The sequence below is a fragment of the Cervus elaphus genome, chromosome 28 (assembly GCF_910594005.1).
Source record: "Cervus elaphus chromosome 28, mCerEla1.1, whole genome shotgun sequence".
NCBI lineage: Eukaryota > Metazoa > Chordata > Mammalia > Artiodactyla > Cervidae > Cervus > Cervus elaphus.
The window spans coordinates 11,876,412-11,897,011 of record NC_057842.1 but is presented as its reverse complement, the minus strand read 5'-3'; the positions used below and the strand labels follow the sequence as shown (position 1 = coordinate 11,897,011).

Sequence of the window (20,600 nt, the reverse complement as noted above, 5' to 3'; positions counted from 1 at the left end):
TGTAACAATAAAAGTGCTAAGAAAATAAAGAACATAGAGGTAGAAGGAAAGGATTCTTTTTACATAGCAATGCCACAAAGACCTTTCTAGTTTAAAGTGATTTATGAGACAGGGCCTAAATGATGTGACGGAAAGAGCCAAGTGAAAATCTAGAAGAACATTCCAGGTATAGGTAGCCTGGTACACTGACCCTGGAACAAACATGAATGGCGGGAGTGTAGGAGCTAATATAGAGACGGTTAGTGGGGCAGGATGGGCTTGACTCATTGCGGAGAACACTGCGGCCCATGGAAAGAGCTTCAGTACTACCTTGAGGGAAACAGGAAGCCACTGGTGGGTTCTGACCCACACAGAACAGGATTTCTTACAGGACCATTCAGAACAGTTGTCTAACTCATAGCGAACTGGCATAAATAAAAGTAAAACTTGCTCTTTATAAAGCATTCACAGATCACAGTAAGGATTCTCAAAACTTAACACCTTTAGGAATGTTGTAATGAACAGTACATAATTGGGAAAGAGATTTGGGAACTGTGTTCTCAAAACTTGTCTCATTTTATCTCCTTGGGCCAAAAGTAAAGTGCACCAAAAGACTAGTAATATATACCTTATAGTTAATGAGAAAAATTAAATTACAGTTACCTCTGGATGGTTCCTAACCAGCATCATCTAAGCATAACAATGTAAGGAATCTCTTGAAAAACCAGCACACTATATTAAAGAAGGGTCTTGTCAAATAATATTGGGAACAAAATAAACACAGATTTGAATGAATGACTTAAATCATTGATCTTTTGAAGAAATAACTATCATTAAATTATTAATATTATAAGTAGCCATATAATAACAGCTCAAAATTTTTATAACCTAAAACATTTAATCAATTGAAAATTCTAAGGGAATCTTTCACAGAGATCTGTTTGCTTTTGATCAAGCCACAAAAGAAACTAAACTCAACGTAAAAGGATTATCCCCACCTCTCTTTCAACGTGTAAGCAATTACACTGCAGATAGGAAAGCAGAGAAAATGTACATTTATTAAGTATCTACTCTGTGCAAGTTCCTACTGAGTATTTCTTCGTTACAATAAGCTGCTGACTCAGCATTATAAAGCATCGGTTTCAAAGCAAGTAAGAAGTAGACAGGATTGAATCCCAAATGATTCAGGCTCCAAAGTGGTACTCTTGCTAATACACTGCTCCACCAACCTAAATATCCTTTCTTGGTCTTAACAGACCAAAAGGAAAACTTTGAGAATACCATCTGGTTGCCTCAGTAACACTCTACTTCTGATCATTTCACAAAATCGACTATTCAATATGCCTAAGAGCAAAAACGACTTCTGATCTTCAAAGTATGCAGGCACTAATTTGAGCATCTACTCTAATAATGAAAATTATACACAAGACTCAAACACAGATGGAAAGCCATCTTTATTTACTGCACATTAAAGCTGTAGAATCAGAAAGTACAATAAGAACAGAAATTTACTCAAAATCAAATCCTCAAAAGAAAACAATACACCTGTGTTTATTGGCAACCCACTCCAGTATTCTTGCCTGGAGAATCCTGTGGATGGAGGAGCCTGGTGGGCTGCTGTCCACAGGGTCGCACAGAGTCGGACATGACTGAAGCGACTTAGCATGCATGCATGTTTATTACAAGTGCAAAGAAAGCTGGTAACATTCATGCAATGGTCATCTGAGTTCATAATTGCACAGCAAGGGTGATGCTGGCTTAATTAAATGCTGGTGCCTGTACTGAAACAATAAAGGAAGTATATTATTTAAATATTTGCCTTGTTCTCTAGATTATCAATATATTTTATCCCAGCTGTTTTTGCCTTGCCACTAAAATCTCTTGTCATTATGACTTTTGGGTAGTCTGGATGTTAAAACAAATGTTAATGTTTTTTAAATGTGTCATAAATGGAAAACTTTTTAATACATTATAACTCATACAGTTTTGTATATTTTATATATTTGGGATTTAATGAATGTGCTAATTATCATTTGTATTTCTGTGATATCAGTTGTGACATAATCTCTTTCATTTTTTATCTGAGTCCTCTCTTTTTCCTTTGTGAATTTAGCTAACTATAGGCATGTCAATTTTTTTTTTTTTCTCTCTTCAGAAAATCAGCTCTTGGCTTCATTGATTTTCTCGATTGTATTTTTATTCTCTATTCCATTTATTTCTGTTCTAATTTTTATGTGCTTCCTTCTACTAACTTCAACTTCATTCATTTTTCTTTTTCTAGTTTGTTAAGGCAGAAAGTCAGGTTATTTATTTAAGCCTCTTCTTGTTTCTTAAGGCAAGCACCTATCACTATGAACTCCCTTCCTGGAACTGCTTTTGTTGCATCCCACAAGTTTTGGTATGTTATATTTCCAGTTTCATTTGTCTCATGGTACATTATAATTTCTTTTTTTATTTTTTCTTTCATTCATTGATTACTCAGCAGCATGCTGTTTAATCTCAACATCTATGAATTTTCCAGTTTTCTTTGTGTAATTAATTTCAAGTTTCATACCACTGTGGTCAGAAAAATATGCCTGATATAATTTCAATCCTTTTAATTCATTAAGGCTTGTTTCATGGCCTAAAATACAATCTATTCTAGAAAATGTTCCATTTACACTTGAGAAGAATATATTCTATTGCTTTAAGAGGGGATATTCTATATATATCTCTTAAATTCATCTGGCTCATCTGTCATTTAAGGCTAATGTTTCCTTATTGATTTTCTGTCTGGATGAGCTATCCATTGATGTAGTGGGGCATTAAAATTCCCTACTATTATTGTATTACTGATTACTTCTCCGTTTAGATATGTTAATATTTTCTTAATGTATTTAGCTTTATATATATTAGGTGCATAAATATTTACAAATGTTACATCCTCTTGTTGGACTGACCACTTTATTATATAAAAGTCATCTTTGTCTCTTTTGACATTGTTTAAGGAGTATTTTGTCTGATTAGTATAGCTACCTCAGCTTTCGATTTCCATTTGCATGGGGTATCTTTTTCCATCCCTTCACTTTCAGTTTGTGTGTGTATTTATATCTAAAGTGAGTGAACTCTAGGTAGTATTTAGATGGATCCTGTTTTCAAACTATATTATAAAGCTATAGTAATTAAAACAGTATTCACACTAGTATTCACACTAAATAGACATATAGATCAATGGAACACAATGTTGTTATTGTTTAGTTGCTAAGTCATGTCTACCTCTTTTGTTACCACATGGACTACAGCCTGCCAGATTCCTCTGTCCGTGGGATTTCCCAAGCAAGAATACTGGAGTGGTTGCCATTGCCTTCTCCAAGCGATCTTTCAAACCTGGGAATTGGACCTGCATCTCCTGCATTAGCAGGCAGATTCTCCACCACTGAGCCACCAGGGAAACTCATGGAACAGAATAGCAAATCCCAAAATAAACCCACACATGTATGGTTAATCAATTTATGACAAAGGAGTCAAGAATATACACTGAGGAATGGATAGTCTCTTCAATATATAGTGCTGGCTACTTATAACAGCTAAGACATGGAAGCAACCTAATTGTCCACTGACAGAAGAATGGATAAAGAAGAAGGTCTTACTGTATAGCAAAGGGAAATCTGCTCAATGTTATGTAGCAGCCTGGGTGGATGGAAAGTTTCGGGGTGAATGGATAAATGTATATGCATGGCTGAATCCCTTTGCTGTCCACTTGAAACTACAACAACATTGCTAATCAGTTATACTCAAATACAAAATAAGTTAAAAAAAAAAAGAAGATGTGCTATGTATACACAATGGACTATTACTCAGTCATAAAAAAGAATGCAATAATGACATTTTAGAAACAGGGATGGACCAAGAGATTAGGTCCATACTAAGTGAAGTAAGCCAGATGGTGAAAGACAAATATGATATGATATTGCTTATACATGAAATCTGAATGGAAGTACTATTTGCAAATCAGACATCTGGTAAGGTATATATAATTTTATATCCAAAATGCATAAAGAGGCCATACAACTCAACAGGAAAAAAAGCATACAATCCTATTCAAAGTGGGCAGAAAATCTGTATAGATATTTTTCCAAAGAAGGTATACAGAAGGCCAACATCACTAATCATCAGGAAAATGCAAATCAAAACCACAATGAGGTAACATCTCACAACTGCTAGAAAGGCTATTATCAAAAAAGACAAAATATATCAAGTGCTGGTGAGGATGGTCTGGTTGAAGCTTCCTGTGCAACTTTGATGGATCAGTCATTTAGCAGACTTCGGTCTTTTATCTTTTAAAATAAGGAGTCCGTGTAGATTATGTAAATAATTTAAAACCATGGACTTCCAAGTTAAGACATGAAAAGAACTTAAATCTGCTTTACCTTGGAAAATAGTAAGAACATAATCAATTCTTAACCTTAGCAGGAATTAATCTATCTAGTAGTTAGCTAACAAAAGACATGACTCAGAGAGTGGGGAAGAGGACAGTTGCATTCTGAGAAGGATGGGGAGAAGGGAAGGGAAATCTCTAAGCATGAATCCTGGCTAGAATCAGATCCACACCCATCTGGCTGTCACCATCTCCTCCAGCACACTCTCTCCCCAGCTCCCAGACTGTTCCCTTAGGATCCCTGTAACCCTCTACAGGACCTATTACATGTGGCCTTGTAAGGTCTTCTATCTCCCTGCAGATGTAAAAATCCTCACGAACAGGGAACATATCCTATTCTTTCTATTTCCTCTAACATCTAGCACTAGGCCTCATGCAGAGAAGATGTTCAACAAAGGTAAGCTGTCTGAATAGAGTGATGAAAAATCTCCAGTGGAGACCTGTCAGCAAACAGGAGTTTGTCAAGTATTTGAAGAAGAAAATGCTAAACAAAGCTAAACCCCAGCTAAGAAACAGACTTTCTTGCTTCACAATTTTGCTTGTGGTTTACAGGTACATTTTGAAAGTGAAATCGCTCAGTCGTGTCTGACTCTTTGCGACCACATGGACTGTAGCCTACCATGCTCCTCCATCCATGGGATCTTCCAGGCAAGAGTACTGGAGTGGGTTCCCATTTCTTTCTCCAGGCGATCTTCCCAACCCAGGGATTGAACTCAGGTCTCCTGCATTGCAGGCAGACACTGTACCACATGAGCCACCATGGAATAGACCAGCCTAATTAGAAACGCAAAAGCAGATTTACATGCTGATACAGTCTTCCTTATTTCAATAATCAGCACTTAAATATATTCAATAGCTTTTTACAGAAATTCACATTTGTGTGGGACACAGAAAAATCAGATGAAAACAATTTTGAAGTCACTTTTGAACACATCCTCTTTCATCCTGACAGCATTTGGTGGTGTCTTACCTGCTCTCCTTTCTGTCCAGGTGAGCCTGCTTCTCCATGAGCAGAAATCAATTTTGTGTTAACACATATTCTGTCACATCAAACTAAATACATACAGTTTATAAATCAGCTGACAATAGCAAGACAAAGCTTTGCTCTCCTGGGAGCTGATACAGATCCCTCTGCAGGGAGTCTCTTCTCCCCCCACCAAAGGCTCACTACCCACCTCTTGCAAACACCTGCCAGCATCATCTCCTCCTGGAGACCTATCATGGGCTGGGAAGCATGCTCTCCTCCACACCCCCTGCATCTCGTATAGCCTTTCTCACAGAGCTCACACTGTAGTACTGGTTGCTAGAGGAAATGTAAGGTTCCTCTAAATTTCTAACTCACCCTCCTCCCCACTCCTCCAGCCAGAACGGGAAGTAGTAGCAGGAAGACCTGAGCCTGAGCACGCGAGAAGTAACAGCACCTCGGACCTCTAGGAGCTAGTAGCTAGCTACTAGTAGTAGCTACTAGTAGTAGCTACTATACTCAGTATCCTTGAGTACTGGTATAGAGGGAAGCTGTCCAGAGGTCACTCAGCCTACTTCGAGGACAGGTCCCATAATGCCATCAACATCCACAAAAGACATTCATGTCCCTCGATGGACCCAGGCTTCCTGACCAGGAAAGGGCAAGCGAAACAAATTCTTTGGGCAATCACAGCCCTTCTGCATTCCCCATACAAGTCACAGCAGAGGGGAAGTCTGGGTGGGTATTTGAAGTGGACAGGTGCAGTCTCCACAGCACAGAGATACACTGTGTGGAGCACCGTTGGATGTGTATTGGAGGGCAGGCACTGTGACTCCCTCAGCTTGTGAACTCCCAAAAGTGAAAGTGAAGTGCTCAGTCGTGTCCGGCTCTCAGTGACCCCATGGACTGTCACCTACCAGCCTCCTCCATCCATGGGATTTTCCAGGCAAGAGTCCTGGAGTGGCTGCCACTTTCTTCTCCAGAATTTCCATGACTGAAGCCTATTCCTGGCATGTGTTTCATCCTGTCGTACAGGTGGTTCCTCCCTTCATTTTCCTTTTCATTCTACTTCCCACCCAGGAAAGAATGTCAGATGGCCTCAGAACTATCCAGAGTGAAATCCAGGGAATCCTAACCCCAAGCCTTTCTCTTTAACCCACCCAGGGACTGAGGGGCCCAGGCACCTGATTCAACGCACACCAGAGGGCAAGCTGCGTTCTGCGCACAGGGCCACACTCACAGGCCGGGCTCACAGTGTGGAGTGGCCTTCCTATGGGCACAGGTGAAGCGCGTACCTTGAGTGGCACGCACTGGCACTGGTCTGTGAGTTCCTGCTTTGCTGGCAAAAATGCAGATATTCTGCTGGCATGAGCAGGTGCTGTTGATGCTGCGGGACCTCCAAAGCCAGGCTGCTCTGGGCACTGAAATCCAGAAAGAGGCTTTAGGATACAGAGTCAATTCCAAACACCATGACATTCCCAGCACTGACTCCCACCAAACTAGGCATGGTTGGGTTTACCTGCAAGACCTTGCTTCTAACAACCAAGGGTTCACACCAGCATGTGAAAGTCCATAACGACTTTGCCCTTTCACTAGCCTCCTACGTTTCTATTACAACGACAACACACTAGAATTGTATTAAAATGCCAGGTCTGGTGAGAAATTCTAAAGTTATTATATGTGACTTTATGACAAGTACAGCAACATCAAATATTTATAAGAACTGAATTGTTACAGTAAAATGTTTTACACAAATAACATTGGTATATCTGTTCTGGAAACAAATTTAGAAAAAAAGAATGTAATTCGAACTTTTAAAACATTGTTTACTTCAACAAGATGATGATAAAGACATGTAAAAGTAAAAAATAAACTCTTTTATGCTCTAAGATGGTATATAGTTACTCAAAATATGTATATCTTATTCCATTCTATTGTTCTATAAAGTTATTAAAATCTTCCCTGTAACAAAGTGATGACTTTTATCACTTCTCCAATGGGTTCATAAGGTGTGGGGTCACATGAAGTAAAATTTGGTTACAAAGCAATGAACTTTTTTTCTATCAAAAAATAAACCCAGATGGAGCATCTGAAGAAGATAAATGTTTCCTTTCCCCTCAACATCATTTACAAGAGTCCTTACCCACAGTCTGTAACTCTGAATCTGCATTTTCATGAATTTACAATTTCATATCTCTGAATTTGCAGTTTATGGGGAAGGCTTCACACATTACTTTATATACTTCAAATTATATATGCCTGGGAAAATATTGTCAGGATACAAAATTAAAATATTGTCCGTGGTTATTTATTGTGGTGAGATCACAATTGATATTTATTTCCTTCTTTGAAGTTGGCTATATTTTCCAAATTTTACATAGTAAACATACATTGCTTTTCAAACCAAAAAAATTTGAAAAATTGGTAGTTCTAATGCTTTTGAGCACAGTAAACACTATAAGAAAAATAGCTCCCAGAAAAACTGCAATTAGTTTCCTGTCTTTAACACTAGTTCTATCAAATTTACTGTCTGCAGATTTAATGATTAGCTATTTAGTTATTGACATTAAATTTCCAAGTCTATGAGTCTAAAAATTACATTAGAATGAAATACACAGGATTATCACTAAAACAGTCCATTTATCTCATATGATTTGATACAGTTTTCCAGCCAGGTCCTGCCCTGTGTCCCATGGGTTCAGTTAAGGTAATCAAGATGCAGTTGAAGCTCACAATTTTGTTCTGGATAACTGATTCACTACTTTACATTGGGGACTTATATGACTTTAAAAACACGTCTCCGGCTTCACTATAAAACGGCCCACACATTCCAAAAAGTGCCAACTGGGAACATAAGATGTACAAGTAGGGACCCCTTTCCTCATAAAACCTCTGGTTTTGATTTCAGTTAATTAGCCCTTCAACATTTTAATAATCTCTTTCATTTATTTTCAGCAAATATTGCTGATTTTCTCCTTTTCTCCTTATTTATTCTTCATTCTCTCTGTCTAGGTCTGTAGTCATGAAACCTGACTGCTTCAGAAAAAGAAAATCTAATTAATAGCAGCAAGGAAATATATTTACAGATTATACTGAATAAATTTCACTTTTGAAATATACTATAAAATATTAATAACAGAAAGGATGTCTGAGTTGAAATTACAGGACAAAATTAGATTTTTAAGCAAGTATATTAAAATTTCCTAAGTTAAAATATTAAAAAAATATATAGTTGATGCCAGAATGATGGCAGATGTACTGTATTAGCTTTCCAAAGCATACATTTCCATTAAATGTAAATGCAGCATGTTCTATTTCCTGTTAAACATGAACAGAATGGTGATATCCCCCATAAATACTTGTGAGCAGGAAAAGAGGTCTTTTATTATTTTTTTCAAGCTTGGAGATGAATTCCTATCTTATTTTCTACTCTTTAAAACTAAATCCTTTTAAAACATGATTTTTTTCATAATGTGTGGGGTCATGTCACTGCTTTTAATTTCAAATTTAATTCCAAATCATACCACTGAATGCATCGCCTATTTCCTTAAACAATTATCTTGTAATTCAAGTTGGAGCGACTGTTGGTAAAGAATATAATATTTACATACATCAAAACATCATTACATGAAAAATCAGAAAGAGAAAGTAAGGAATCAATACCATTCACCATTGCAACAAAAAGAATAAAATATCTAGAAATAAACCTACCTAAGGAGAAAAAGACCTGTATACAGAAAACTATAAGACACTGATGAAAGAAATCAAAGATGATATTAACATTTGGAGAGATATTCTATGTTCCTGGGTAGGAAGAATCAATATTGTGAAAGTGACTGTACTACCAAATGCAGTCTACATATTCAATGCAATCCCTATCAAATTACCACTGGTATTTTTCATAGAACTAGAACCAAAAATTTCACAATTCAAATGGAAACACAAAGGACCCCAAATAGCCAATGCAGTATTGAGAAAGAAGAATGGAGCTGGAGGAATCAACCTTCCTGGCTTCAGGTTATACTACAAAGCTACAGTCATCAAGACAGTGTGGTACTGACACAGAAACAGAAATATAGACCAATGGAACAAGATAGAAAGCCCAGAAATAAACCCATACACTTATGGGTACATTATTTTTGACAAATAGAGCAAGAATATACAATGGGGCAAAGACACCCTCTTTAATAAGTAGTGCTGGGAAAACTGGATAGCTACATAGAAAAGAATGAAATTAGATCACTACTTAACACCATACACAAAGAGAAACTCAAAATAGATTATAAAGACCTAAATGTAGGACCAGAAACTATTAAACTCATAGAGGATAACATAGGCAGAACACTAGATAACATAAATCAAAGCAAGATCTTCTATGACTCACCTCCTAGAGTAGTGAACATAAAAACAAAAATAAACAAGTGGGACCTAATTAAACTTAAAAGCTTTTGCACAGCAAAGGAAACTACACATAAGGTGAAAAGACAATCCTCAGAATGGGAGAAAATAATAGCAAATGAAACAACTGATAAAGAATTCATTTCCACAATATACAAGCAGCTCAGACAACTCAATACCAGAAAAGCAAACAACCCAATCAAAAAGTGGTAAAGGGACCTGAAGAGATGTTTCTCCAAAGAAGACATACAGATGGCTAACAAGAACATGAAAAGATGCTCACCATCACTCAATATCAGGGAAATGCAAATCAAAACTACAATGAGATATCACCTCACACTAGTCAGAACGGCCATGATCAAAATGTCTACAAACAATAAACGCTGGAGGGGATGTGGAGAAAAGGGAACACACTTGCATTGCTGGTGGGAATGTAAACTGATACAGCCACTATGAAAGATGGTATGGAGACTCCTTACAAAACTAGGAATAAAACCACCATATGACCCAGCAATCCCACTCCTAGGAAATAAAAACTGAAAAAGACACAGGTACCCTGATGCTCACTGCAGCACTATTTACAATAGCTAGAACATGGAAGCAACCTAGATGTCCATCAACAGATGAATGGATAAAGAAGCTGTGGTGCTTTAGTATTCAGTGAAATACTACTCAGCCATTAAAGGGAACACATTTGAATCTGTTCTAGCGCCTATTATACAGAGTGAAGTAAGTCAGAAAGAGAAATATAGATATCATATACTGACACATATATTATGAAATCTGAAGAGATGGCACTGATGAATTCATGTTTAGGGCAGCAATGGAGAAACAGGCAGAGTACAGATTTATGGACATGGTGGGAGGAGAGGAGGGAGAAGGGGAAATGTATAGAGAGTAACATAGAAATTTACAATACTACATGTAAAATAGATAGCCAATGGGAATTGGCTGTGTGACTCAGGGAACTCAAATGGGGCTCTGCAACAGGTTGAAGGGTGGAATGGGGAGGGAGATGGGAGGGAGATCTGGGAGGGAGGGGACATGGGTATACCTATGGCTGATTCTTGTTGATGTATGACAGAAAACTACAAAATTCTGTAAAGCAATTATCCTTCAATTAAAAAAAAATTTTAAAGAAAATGAACCAATAATAAAAAAACATTATATTACTTTTCAATCAAGGAAAATTAGTTTTAAGAGCCCTCACATAAAAGCTTAACTGATGAAAGAAACTTTTTTGAAGAAGTCACATCTTCAATATTTAAATGTGTGGCTCCAGGAAGTCTAGGTATTTCAAGTCTGTAGATTGGCATTCTAAATTATCTTTTCAGATATTTATAGAAAGATATTTGGCTGGCTTTCATTGCAATGAGAGCCATGAACTAGATTAGAGATACAATTTATTAAACCAAGTTACATAAGCAAAATATACAATTTTTAGAGATTTAGCTATGCTTTGAGTCAGTTGGTCACATTATTACTCTACTACCCAAAGTGAGTGATAAAAGTTTAAAATATTTTTGATTACTAAATTATTAATAAAATTTTATTTTCAATGGTTAAAGTGTAAAACTTCTGGGAAATCTAACACAAAGAATAATATTTTCACATTTTGCTTTTACTTTTTATATGTTCTTTCTGTTAAAGACTTCTTAGAATTAATCCATTTCAAACTACGGTCAAGAAGTCAAGAAACAATGTTTTGACCCCTTTTACAAACAAAGCACTAGGAATCATAAAAGAAGCGCACTAAAGTATAATCCCATCAATGAATTTAAAAGGTAGTTGAATAAATTAAAAACAAATACAACTATAATGATATAAGGTGCACAAATGGCCATTGCAAGAAGAGATACCTAAAGTACTGAACTGATTACTTTTTTAATGAAAGGTTAGTACAAGAAAGCAATAGTTGTAGAGTTAGGTGGAAGATATTAAGAATTAGAGGCTAAGTAACTGAATTTATAACATTGTGAACAGACAGTGACCAAAGGCTTGAAGACAGAGATGAGTAGAGGGCAGGGAATGCGCCTTATTGAGGTTAGCTAGCCTTGTTCCTTAGCACAATGCCCAAAAGATCAATGCTTTTGAGTAACAGATGTTCAGTGGAAGAATGTAAATGAATCTACAAAGCAGTGATTTGGAGACTTATTCTGGTTATCCTGGGGATGGGAAAGGCTGATGGCATGATAATACAAAAGTCTAGGCACCAAGTAAAGGCAGAAATAGGAGCAGGGAAGATGCAGTGGAAAAAACCTCTCACAAAGGAAAACTGCCCAGAACGGGTGGCAGGCTAGGAGAGAGAAGTGATCACAGATGTCAAATCCCTACAACTGGAAAGTGATGATCCTTCCATCAGAACATGTCAGAACATAGTTTAGGAATAAAGGCACGGATGGATTCTCTTTTACTCATGTTGAGTCCAAAGTAAGACCATATCATTCCTGAAGTTCGGGATAAAACACTGGGATTAAAATGGTGGCAAGAAATGATGGGAAGGCCTCGAGAGGGGTCTCTGGCTTGGAACTGTTTGCTCAACTGGTTTCAACAGCACACATTCTGGGCTGCTCTACACGTGACTCTACAGCCCAGGCAACTGGCCTTCTATGGTCTTCACACACCAGAAAAGGAACTTACCTTAATGTCTGATATCTCACAACATGTTTCTTGGGCTATGAAGTTCCAATTACAGTAGATCTGAAGTTGGTGAAGTTCAATCTATTAAAAAATTAGTAATAAGACATATCATTAATGTTGTTTGAAAATCACATTTGGGCATTTAAGAATGATGTTAACTGGAAAGAAAAAAATAAGTTAATACGAATAAATCACTGGCAGATATTTTGGGTTTTATTTCATTTAGGAGTCATGATTTTATGGACCATTTCAGAAACAGCAATGGACCTAGCTGTTGAGACAGATATATATGTAAAGAAAATCACATAATAAGAGCAATTGCAAATCTTTGCTCTTCGTTTCAAACCATGAAAAAAAGAAGTATTTAATTAGAGATAATACACTACAATAAAGTATGCTCACAAAATAAGGAATATTTCAAAGTAAAAAAATCCTGGAGAAAAAGTGAAGTAAAAGGTATGAGCTCATGATGGAAAAGGCTTTATCTGTAGTTCCAGACCTCTAACTTGAGGGACTAAAACAGATGCTCACTTCCCAAGGTGGGGAAAAAAATGGTATTTAGTTTTATCTATTTTTCATGGATTCTGTTTAATACCTATGGATTTTATGTTATATGGCATACTGCTGGCCAAGACTCACAATCTTTTTGCAAAAATAATTGATTCTTCTCTTTGCTCAGCAAATTCACATTTGTTGGCATTTGGATATGAAATTAAAAGTAGTTTCAGGAAAGTACAATCATTCCTGTAAAGGCAAGGTCAAATAACCACATCAGAGAAAGCAAACGGTACAGAATATTGACAAAATTTCAATATGACAGATGGGCAGAGGCACTGTTTTAAATTAGTCTATGGTTGCAAATTTAATAATTTATTAATAACCATATGATGATTTGATATATAACATAGGCCATAAACAACCTCTTCCCCCTGCCTTCTCACCCCCCTCCCCATCCTTCTCTTTCTCTCTCTCCTCTTTTCTTCCCCCTCTTTCTCTATATCTTAATGTAACAGAGGTAGAATATGTATTTCTTTGAGATCATCATTTTCTACAGTGAGACCCAACTGTAATAACATAACAGTTAATTCTATGATAACAGAAAGCAAATATCTGTGGTTATCTTGGAATCTCTACCCCAACACCAAAAAAGCAAGAAAGGAGGAAAAAAGCTGTAACTATTCTCTACATTGAAATGAACAGAATCATTTCAGCTCATAGAAAGCATTAAGAATGCCAGACGTCTTTCGGATTCATGAGCAGCTTAAGATTTGCAGCCAATGCAAAATTCTGATGAAATGAAAAATGAAACGTAATGATTTCTTCTCTATAACCTTTTCCAAGGTTACTGAAGTAAGCTTTTACTTATAAAGTTTAAATACACGGTCTTACATAGTCTAATGAAACATCAGGCAGTAACATACCCATTATATAGAATGAAGAATGAGGAGACTCCCATTAACATTTTCCTTAACTAAAACTAATTTATCATCAACACTGTTACCTGAATGGTCAATAAACACTGAAATTCTATTATATGTCATCCACTGTTCTAGGGCCTTCATATGAAGTATTTTACTTAACTGAAGATAAATGACCAATTTTTTATGAATTAGAACCTAATAAAGTACCTATGACACTGAAACTACAATCAGCCTAGTTTAATTATGCTTTTTTAATTCATTAGTTACTTTAGAATCTTTCATTGACACAGTGCTTTAGAATAAGAATACACTGACTCTGTCACAAAGAATTTGTTTTAAAAAATACTTTTATCAGTTTTGTCACCTATTTCTCTACACAAAAGCACATGGGTAGTACACGTGCAATAAAATGCAATCACTAAAAGTTTTTTCAATAAATTACATTCTGAAAAAATGAAACATTTTCACATTACAACAGATCTTATAAATCACAGGGTTTGTATGGAGATGATAAAAACATTTAGTTCACTTACAGTTTTAGTAGGATTTAGAATCTTTGAAAAATAAAATATATTTTACTTGCCTAACTTAAATAGTGAATATCTCTTTTAAAAGCTCCATCATTGTGATAATGGCTTAATATTATTTTTAAGTGAACTAAGATTCCACATTAAACCATAAAACCATTGTAAAACTACAATGTTCACAGTGTCTTTTTATCAGGACACACAACGATATTCTTTAGTCTCAGACTGTTCCCTTGAGTAAGAAGTTAATGAAACACAGGACACAACACTCAACCTCCAGAGCAGAGCTCTGAGCCAGAACCCACTCTTGCAATAACTTGTTCCTCTCGCATTGCTGCCTCTCCTTCAAAGGCTAGGCACTTATATCCTAGTCCTAAAGCTCTTTGGTTCCCGCAGTTCCCCACTTTGCCCTCACTAGCCATGCGGGAAATCAGATTCCACTCAACAGCAGTGCTCCAGCAAGAGCAACCATCACTCCCTACTACTGTCCTCAGAACTCCCTGAGGATCACTTCCTGTCTGTCTATGCTCCCCCCACTGCTGGAAGTCACAACTCAGGCTTAGCTGCTGAGACCCACTTCCCCTCTGACTTTGGAGAGAACTTTCTGAAAGGTCCGCCTAGGACTGTTGCCATTCAGCTCAGTTCAGTCCCTCAGTCATGTCCGACTCTTTGCGACCCCATGAACCGCAGCACGCCAGGCCTCCCTGTCCATCACAAACTCCCGCAGTCCACCCAAACCCATGTCCAACGAGTCAGTGATGCCATCCAACCATCTCATCCTCTGTCATCCCCTTCTCCTCCTGCCCTCAATCTTTCCCAGCATCAGGGTTTTTTCAAATGAGTCAGCTCTTTGCATCAAGTGGCCAAAGTATTGGAGTTTCAGCTTCAGCATCAGTCCTTCCAATGAACACCCAGGACTTATCTCCTTTAGGATGGACTGATTGGGTCTCCTTGCAGTCCAAGGGACTCTCAAGGGTCTTCTCCAATACCACAGGTCAAAAGCATCATTTCTTCAGCACTCAGCTTTCTTCACAGTCCAACTCTCACATCCATACATGACCACTGGAAAAACCATAGCCTTGACTAGACTGACCATTGTTGACAAAGTAATGTCTCTGCTTTTTAATATGCTGTCTAGGTTGGTCATAACTATCCTTCCAAGGAGTAAGCGTCTTTTAATTTCATGGCTGCAATCACCATCTGCAGTGATTCTGGAGCCCAGAAAGATAAAGTCAGCTACTGTTTCCACTGTTTCCCCATCTATTTGCCATGAAGTGACGGGACTGGATGCCGTGATCTTAGTTTTCTGAATGTTGAATTTTAAGCCAACTTTTTGACTCTTCTCTTTCACTTTCATCAAGAGGCTTTTTAGTTCTTCTTCACTTTCTGCCATAAGGGTGGTGTCATCTGCATATCTGAGGTTATTGATATTTCTCCTGGCAATCTTGATTCCAGCTTGTGCTTCTTCCAGCCCAGCGTTTCTTATGATGTACTCTGCATATAAGTTAAATAACCAGAGTGACAGTAAACAGCCTCGACGTACTCCTTTTCCTGTTTGGAACAGGTCTGTTGTTCCATGTCCAGTTCTAACTATTGCTTCCTGACCTGCATACAGGTTTCTCAAGAGGCAGGTCAGGTGGTCTGATATCCCCATCTCCTTCAGAATTTTCCACAATTTACTGTGGTCCACACAGTCAAAGGCTTTGGCATAGTCAATAAAGCAGAAATAGATGTTTTTCTGGAACTCTCTTGCTTTTTTGATGATCCAGCAGATTTGGCAATTTGATCTCTGGTTCCTCTGCCTTTTCTAAAACCAGCTTGAACATCTGGAAGTTCACGATTCACATATTGCTGAAGCCTGACTTGGAGAATTTTGATCATTACTTTACTAATGTGTGAGATGAGTGCAATTGTGCAGTAGTTTGAGCATTCTTTGGGATTGCCTTTCTTTGGGGTTGGAATGAAAGCTGACCTTTTCCAGTCCTGTGGCCACTGCTGAGTTTTCCAAATTTGCTGACATACTGAGCGAAGCAGTTTCACAGCATCATCTTTCAGGATTTGAAACAGCTCAACTGGAATTCCATCACCTCCGCTAGCTTTGTTCGTAGTGATGCTTTCTAAGGCCCACTTGACTTCACATTCCAGGATGTCTGGCTCTAGGTGAGTGTGAGTGATCACACCATCGTGATTATCTGGGTCGTGAAGATCTTTAGTTCTTCTGTGTATTCTTGCCACCTTTTCTTTATATCTTCTGCTTCTGTTAGGTCCATACCTTTTCTGTCCTTTATTGAGCCTATCTTTAAATGATATGTTCCCTTGGTATCTCTAATTTTCTTGAATCGATCTCTAGTCTTTCCCATTCTATTGTTTTCCTCTATTTCTTTGCATTGATCGCTGAGGAAGGCTTTCTTATCTCTCCTTGCTATTCTTTGGAACTCTGCATTCAAATGGGTATATCTTCCCTTTTCTCCTTTGCTTTTCACTTCTTTTCACAGCTATTTGTAAGACCTCCTCAGATAGCCATTTTGCTTGTTTGCATTTCTTTTTCTTGGCGATGGTCTTGATTCCTTTCTCTTGTATAATGTCACGAACCTCTGTCCATAGTTGATCAGGCAATCTGTCTACCAGATCTGGTCCCTTAAATCTATTTCTTACTTCCACTGTATAGTCTGAAGGGATTTGATTTAGGTCATACCTGAATGGTCTAGTGATTTTCCCCACTTTCTTCAATTTGACTCTGAATTTGGCAATAAGGAGTTCATGATCTGAGCCACAGTCAGCTCCTGGTCTTGTTTTTGCTGACTGTGTAGAGCTTCTCCACCTTTGGCATAATCAATCTGATTTCGGTGTTGACCACAACAGTCAGTTAATACTGTGATTACTACTGGCAGCCACCATTCACTGACATTGGCTTATTCCATCTTTACTGATACAGACTTAGTCTTTAAGACCTTGAGAGAGGAGTAGTAGGCTTTGTTGTTCTTTTTGTTGCTTTTCAGTCTTTTATGCCAGGATTGAACAGCATGTGTTGTGCTGTGCTGTGCTAAGTCGCTCAGTCGTGTCTGACTCCTTGTGACTCTGTGCACTGTAGCCCGCCAGCTCCTCTGTCCATGGGAATTCTCCAGGCAAGAATACTGGAGTGGGTTGCCATGCCCTCCTCCAGGGAATCTTCCCAACCCTGGGATCAAATCCAGGTATCCTGCTTTGCAGGTGAATTCTTTACCATCTGAGCCACCAGGGAAGCCCACCCAATGGTATGTCAGGCCCTAAATAAATAAATGAATATACAAAGAACTGACCATACACTATGCATTATGGCAATACTCCATGAAATTATGAGTCTACCAATATTACTTTATAACTGAGGATACCGAGACTTCGAAAAAATAATAGGAACAAGATAAATTACCAGGTCATAAAAGCTAAGTGGATGAGCTATGATTTAAAACCCGATCTTTCTGATCCCCAAGCAAGCTCACTCTCTCTGATGCTAAGATGTCTTATCTCCAAAACTGGTCTCTGCTCTAGCCTATTTTAATAATCATCAGTGAACCCTAGTTAAGTCATTCTCACTGATTTGTTCATTGTCTCTGAGAGAAGACAGTTTAAAAATAATATTTTATTGGTGATATATATATGTAATATCCGTCTATATACCTGTCATCTATCTCTGATGCCTTCCACAGGAACCTTTAAAAATAATATGCTAGCCAAACACGTACTTGCACAGAATCAAACTTTTGAAATAAAACCTAACTGTGAAGTGCTTTGTGTTAACAATTCCTATTGGTGGTCTGCACTCAGATTATTTGTATGGTTTTCCCATCATTCCACCCATAAGAACATGTGAAGTCATCAAATTTAGATATATCCCGCCTTTTAAAGATAGTGGCTGTGTTTCAATCCAACAGAACTCTGAAAAACTATTATAAACTAATGAAAAATAGTCTGCAATACAAACACTTGTGAATCTGAGGATGAATAAATAGCCTATTATTCTTGAATGAAAACTTTAGATAATCTGGAACCATTTAACTTCATCTTTCTCCAGTCTTTCTATTCAAAACATATGAACTTAGATCAAACTTATGTGTATGTATGCATTAGTCGCTCAGTCATGTTTGACTCTTTGCGACCCCATGGACCGTAGCCTACCAGGCTCCTCTGTCCATGGAATTCTCCAGACAAGAATACTGGAATGGGTTGCCATTCCCTTCTTCAGAGGATCTTCCCAACCCAGGGATCGAGTGCAGGTCTCCTGCATGGCAGGCAGATTCTTTACCATCTGAAGTACCTGGGAAGCCCAGATCATGCTTAGTTTTGTATAATAGTTTCAATTTTTACTAAAATTTAATTTTAATAGCTTATTTTTAAGGCATTACCTAGTTCTTTCAAATTCACAGGCTAGAGAAAAATAAGTGAAAACAGATAGAAAGTAATATATGTGAAAATATGACTGGAAATACATAGCTATGCTTCACACATCTGATAGCAAATTAAGCAGTGCTGAGAAAGAAATATCTTACATAGCTGCTAAAGGCAAAAAGGTTTTAATAAGACATTTTCTTTAAATTTATAAATGTTACTAGTTCACAACTCACATCCACAGGTTTGCCATCTGAAGCTCGGGCAGCAATAACAGTCCTTCCACGGAAGTCCATGGTACTCTTTGCATCAGTAGGACGGCTTGCAACTAAGTTACAATCCACATAGAGTGAAATGGCCTGGGATTGTATACCAAAGCCAAGTTTATGCCACTGACGATCAAATAAAGAACGGAGTTCTTGATTTTTAAAAATGTAGTTCAACACATCTCCCTCGGCAGCTTGGAACATCAATTCCACCACCTTCCTTCCACCGTCAACTATTACAGAAAGCTGCAAAAATGCAAATGATCTTTAAATGTTTGAAATTAAGTTTTAAAAATTATTAAAGATACAAATAAAAACTCAAGTTGCATGTTAGTAGAACTGGGGCACTCAGTAAAATGTTCTAAATGACATTTGTGTCCATCAGGTTTCTTAACATCAAAGAACAGTAAACATCCAGCTACAAAAAGTATTTAAATATGTGGTATTTGGTGAGTGTAGTATGCTCCTTTTGTGAAAGGACATCTTGGAGTATATATGCATGTGTGTGTGTGTGTGTGTGTGTGTGTGTGTGTGTGTGTGTATAAAAAACTCTGTATAAGTAATTCAAGAATTAATGTCACTAATTCAAAAAGAATAAGAGATGATCACTTCCCTTAGCATGGAAACTGAGATCAACCTCTTTAACCTTTGATGATTTGCATGGTGCAGAGAAAATACATTTTCAGAGAGTGCATATTCTTCCTATTCAAGTCATATTTCCATCATAAAATTGTGACTATAATAACAGATATAAAAGATCATTAAAAACATTTTTTAAATTAAAAAAAATTTATTTATTTATTTTAATTGGAGGCTAATTACTTTACTATATTGTGGTGGTTTTTGCCATACACTGACATGAATCTGCCACAGGTGTACGTGTGTTCCCCATCTCGAACCCCCCTCCGACCTCCCTCCCCATCCCATCCCTCCGGGTCATCCCAGTGCACCAGTCCTGAGCATCTTGTCTCATGCATCGAGCCTGGGCTGGCGATCTGTTTCACTTATGGTAATAAAAACATTTTGATGGATATGTACAAAAATAAACACAGATAGACGATGCCCATCAGTAACTGTGATGTTCACCTTCACTCCCTGGAGTACCTGCTCCCTTCCTTTCTGATCAACCTCTCTCACAAATATTCCTAGATCCCTGCTCTCCTCATGGCCATCTGGGGGAGCTGTCTTTTCCACACTCCCACAGTTTTTACCCAACTCCAAACTGTCCTTGGCCACCATTACCCTGCGATCATGCTCCAGTGTGGCATCCCCAGACCTTAGGCTCCCTGAATCAAGCTTTGCCAATTTCTTATTTTGTCACCAACTAGCATCTAGCATGTGTTCAATTATTTTCTATTGATGGAATCAATATTTATATCTCATTCCCTAATTCATTAGGGATTTCAGATGAAACAATTAACAGCTTTTAAATATATAATAGGAGATATCAGAAATGATAGGAGATGAAGATGTTGTTAGTGAGATACACTTGGTGTCAATGAAGCAGTTATAAAGGAAGGGCAGTCAGTTTGAGTGTCTTCAGACAAAACAGGAATCCAGAAAAAACAAAACAAAACAAAACTCAATCTTGTCTCACCCACCAAGCTCTCCAATTACGTATCT

The 20,600-nt window shown here is 37.6% G+C and overlaps 1 protein-coding gene across 1 annotated transcript in view; it reads right to left on the bottom strand.

Annotated features, from left to right (window-relative positions):
• Positions 1-20,600, bottom strand: part of COL19A1 (collagen type XIX alpha 1 chain) — a 417,920-nt gene that overhangs the window by 325,731 nt on the left and 71,589 nt on the right. Inside the window, exons 6-8 of the mRNA XM_043890428.1 lie at positions 18,948-19,223; positions 12,399-12,479; positions 6,656-6,781 (exon numbers count right to left, since the gene is read on the bottom strand). Coding sequence (XP_043746363.1) covers positions 6,656-6,781; positions 12,399-12,479; positions 18,948-19,223 — 483 coding nt within the window. The remainder of the gene's footprint in view (positions 1-6,655; positions 6,782-12,398; positions 12,480-18,947; positions 19,224-20,600) is intronic.